Here is a 4,156-nt window from a genome sequence, read left to right on the forward strand (position 1 = left end):
AGGTGCAGAAAACCTGTGCATCAAGCTCTCAGAAAAGCTACAGTCCAAGACCTCTAGCAAAGTCATTATTGCTCATTTGCCACTGCTAATTTGCTGCTTGCAGGTCTGTCCTTAACATTTTTATGAGAAACTTTTATTTCAGTTTTTCAACCAGTCAATAAAATTGTTTGCATCTTTACAGATGAGTTTACTTAAGAGATGAGGCAGTTGTTATATTACTATTTGTTAATGTCTTTTGCCTAGAAAAGTAAAACATCAGTGATCTAGTGGTCCTCAAAGCCTACTTTGCGTGAGCTGTTTCTGAGAAGTTTAGTCAGGGTGGTTATTGTACAAGCTGTTCACTTCTGAAGACCTTGGGTTCAGATTTGTTATAACCAGTAAAAAATGGAGTAGAACTGGATGGTTGATTGGACTGGAGGCATCTGAACCCCAAAGCCTCTGGGCCTGGAGCCTACACATAGGATGCTTGCCTGGATTTGGGGAGTATTTGAAGTCCCAGACCAATGGGTCTGGATGGGAGGAGACTTGACCACCAGGTGATAGAGCCCCTCGGGGCTGGACTGTCGGCTACATTGTATGGGGCTTGCATGCCTGAGCCCTGTGCCTAGCTGTGGTGAGCCCTGTGTGATGAAGCTGGCGGTGCATGGGCAGCCCAGGGCTGGGCCAGATACAGTGAATTACACCTGCCCACAGGCTGGATTAATTCACCTGGTGGGCCAGATATGGCCCTCAGGCCGTATTTTGCCTGCTGATGATCTAGTGACACTTGAGTGGTTGGTTTGGAAAGAATTGAATTGGACTGAAATAATTTTAGCAGGCAAAGTGTTGTGTTTTATAAAGGCATACCCATAGTGGTTTTAATTATAGGTTCCCCTCGCTTTATGTGGGTTCTGTATGTGCAAATTCGCTCTTATGTGATGATCCTTTTTATTCCAAAAATTCATTGTGAGGTAAATTTGCTCTTATGCGATCAGTGTGGTAGAAGCCTTCAGTCAGCTGCTTTGTGCAGCGAATTGTGGGAGTGATGCACACCAAAATGTGTCTCCTGTGTGGATCTGTGCTCCTCACTCATTGACTGCAACAGGGGTTTCTGTAGTTACCATCCCCATTATGGTAACATTTACCACCACCCTGTGCTTGTGTGTACTGTCTGCTGTTGGTGAGTACCAAAATTGTCTTCGTAAAAGTGGTAAGAATGGTTCTGGGGATCAGTACAGTCGAGGTCTTTGAACGTATCCCTATTTATTACATGGTAAAGTGGATTCTCTTTATGTGAATTTGGGTTATGCATCATTTTCCAGGAATGCATGTACAGCATAAAGCGAGGGAAACCTGTATCCCTTTTGCTGGCAGGCTGGGGTGGAGGGCAATGTGAGAACAGTTCCCGGAAACTGAATTTCCCTTTCTCCATTATCTTTAGGTGAGCATGGCAGTGCTTGCCTGTGCTGTATCTGGTTTGTGGGCAATGTGTTTATTTTCCAGGATAAGCAGTGTGATAACTGTCCTGAACAAAAAGATTTTAAAATAAGGAGAAATGAGTGTCCTGTGCCTAGCCTAGTTCTTGACACCTGCTTACTTTGTTTACAAAATCAGGTCACATCTGTTATTCTGCACTCAGACGTGGGATAGCAAAGATATTGTTTCTTGTGGCTACTTAGCATTTGAATGTATTTATTCCATAATCTGAATTATCTGGAATTAGACTGACTTAATGTATTGGACACTCTCCTGTGAAGGCACCAAAAAAAAGGCAAGGGACAAGCGCACAGGTGAAGTAAACAGGTCTGTTCATGCAGTGAGAATATTTCAAATGGGATGTTTTAATGTATCCATATTTTTGGGTTTTTTGTTCTAGGGTCTAGGTCGTTTGTGTGAGAGGTTCCCTGTCGTGGTTCATTCCGTCTGTCCTTCCTTGAGAGATTTCCTTGTAATACCTTCTCCAGTTCTGGTGAAACTGTACAAGTATCACAGCCAGTATCACACAGGTAAAACAAAGCTGTAGTATTGATTCAGGTATATACCATAAACAGTACTAATTTGCCCTTAAACTTCCTTTTATTACTGCAATGTTTTTTCCCTACCTGTCAAATGGTGTGTTTGTTTTTGAGAGGGATTTTAAGACAGAGAATGCTTATCATGTTATTGCAAAAATATACCCAGGAGCTAACGATTCTTATCTGCGGTGAGGTTACTAGTAACTGCAAAGTGGCATCAAGATGTCAAAGATTGTATTGTATATATGATCAACTGAGATCCTGGTTTCTCTGATTTAAAAAAAAAAAACAACTCAAAGTTTTGGTTAAAAAAAAAAAAAAAAAAAGTAACCCTAAATCCACATTTTTCTGTGATTAAAATGAAACACCACTATATAGATCTGTGTATTAGTGGTGTTTCATTTAAATCACAGAAAATATGAATCTGAGGTTACTTTTTTAAACCAAAAATTGGGGATTTTTTTTAAATCGGAGAAGACCAGCATCCCTGATGATCACAGGTAACAGCAAAAAATTATTGTTTCTGAAACTAGCAAAGTTTTGATAGAAGATCCATAACAAGTGTGCATGTTGGTGTAATAACTTAATCTGTAACTTTTGAGTAGGCTATTATAAATGGCTTTGTCATGTTTTAGAATTTTAAGTCTTTTTTTTTTTTTAATTACTTTTAGTTATGCTCAGACTCTCAGCTCGTTTGTGTCTAGTGTAAGTGATAGGTCATGAATTGTGATAGGTAAAGCATTCTCTTTGATCTAAGGAGAGTAGACACTCTTGCAACCAAGGAGAGGCTGGAAATCCTATTCTTTGTGCAGGATGAGTTGCTAGCAAATTGACGTGGATTGTTTTCATTCTGTGTGAGAGAGGGTGCAACAGATGTATGAAACAGATTAGGAAGGTTGTGGTGGATTGGGAAGATATTATGATGATCAAGCAAATAATTTAATGGGAAAAGGATGTGGCTGTATTGTTGTATTTTTAAGGATGCTCTTTGTGCAAGCTGCTCTGCATAGCCAGGTAAAGCCAGTGTTCCTGACTCCCTGATCGCCAAATATTTAATTGAACCTGTTTGCATATAGGATGTTGCTGCATTTGTTTTATGAAAAGCAGTTGATAATATAGGGTTCTGTTCTTATTTCTACTCTGAGACTTCCATATCAGTCTTCAATTACAAGCCAAATGTTGATTTCTTCTTCTTCCCCCTCACCCGTCCCCCACCTTACCAGCCAATTCCTGCATAATTCCTCTAGTTCTGAATACAAATCTGTGTTCCTTTTTATTTTTTTAAAGTGCCACTATTAATAAAAGTTCTAGAGCTAAAGTTTTTGGGCATTCGTTTTTGTTAATAGTGACCAAAGTAGAGCAAAACAGAGCTTTTCTGTAGCCGTATTATCTGAGTTGCAATCTGTCTTGTCAGGGAAAAATGAAAAATTGGGACTCTGTCATTGTGCTTAATTATTATCACAATCTGATACATGCTGTGAGAAATCTAATCCATCATCTAGTTCTTCTGGTTTACTTCACTGGAATTGCACCAGGGATGAATTTGGCAATAAGGTGTTAGAGCTACTGAGATGTGTTGGTCTACTTAATGCAGTTGTTGTATTCTGAAAACTGATTCTCCAGAAAGTCATTAAGGTGGGACTCTGTTTATTTACTCAGAGACCCAATATTGTATGTATTCAGCTCAAGTTCTGAGAACTGAGCAGAACTTTAGCATCTTGCATATTGTTACCGGTAACAGATGTGCAATGCATGGTCTTCTAGACCTTTGCTCACACCCATACTTCTTAACAGCACAAATGTATGTAACTAGGAATTTTAATAAGCTCTAGGGCTATGCGAAGCTTTGGTCCCTGATTTGATTCAGCCTGATTCGGTGGCCGAATCTCCAAATCCGAGTCAAATCAGAGGACCCTTTAATCTCTCTGAATCAAATCGGAACCCTCCAAATTGATTCAGAGATTTGAACGTAGACACAGCTTTAAACTTTTTTCTACATACCTCTAGGTGGTAGGTGGCTTGTGAAGGCTGCGATGCTGGGGCGCATGGAGTGTCCCACAGCAGCATGCAGGGCTCCCCAGCGTGCTCAGCAGCAGACCTGAAAGTGGACCAGAAGTGCTTCTGGTCCACTTTGGGGAGCGCACTGGGTCCCCCCCCCCCCC

At 40.6% G+C, this 4,156-nt stretch overlaps 1 protein-coding gene across 2 annotated transcripts in view; it reads left to right on the forward strand.

Moving 5' to 3' along the window:
- PI4KA (phosphatidylinositol 4-kinase alpha) overlaps positions 1 to 4,156 on the forward strand; it is a 96,624-nt gene that overhangs the window by 29,913 nt on the left and 62,555 nt on the right. For both annotated transcript variants that reach the window (XM_019506930.1, XM_019506931.1), the window contains exons 12-13: positions 3 to 103; positions 1,856 to 1,985. In XM_019506930.1, coding sequence (XP_019362475.1) covers positions 3 to 103; positions 1,856 to 1,985 — 231 coding nt within the window. The remainder of the gene's footprint in view (positions 1 to 2; positions 104 to 1,855; positions 1,986 to 4,156) is intronic.

This window comes from Gavialis gangeticus, unplaced genomic scaffold (genome assembly GCF_001723915.1).
Source record: "Gavialis gangeticus isolate Ggan-Ray unplaced genomic scaffold, GavGan_comp1, whole genome shotgun sequence".
Classification (NCBI taxonomy): Eukaryota; Metazoa; Chordata; order Crocodylia; family Gavialidae; genus Gavialis; species Gavialis gangeticus.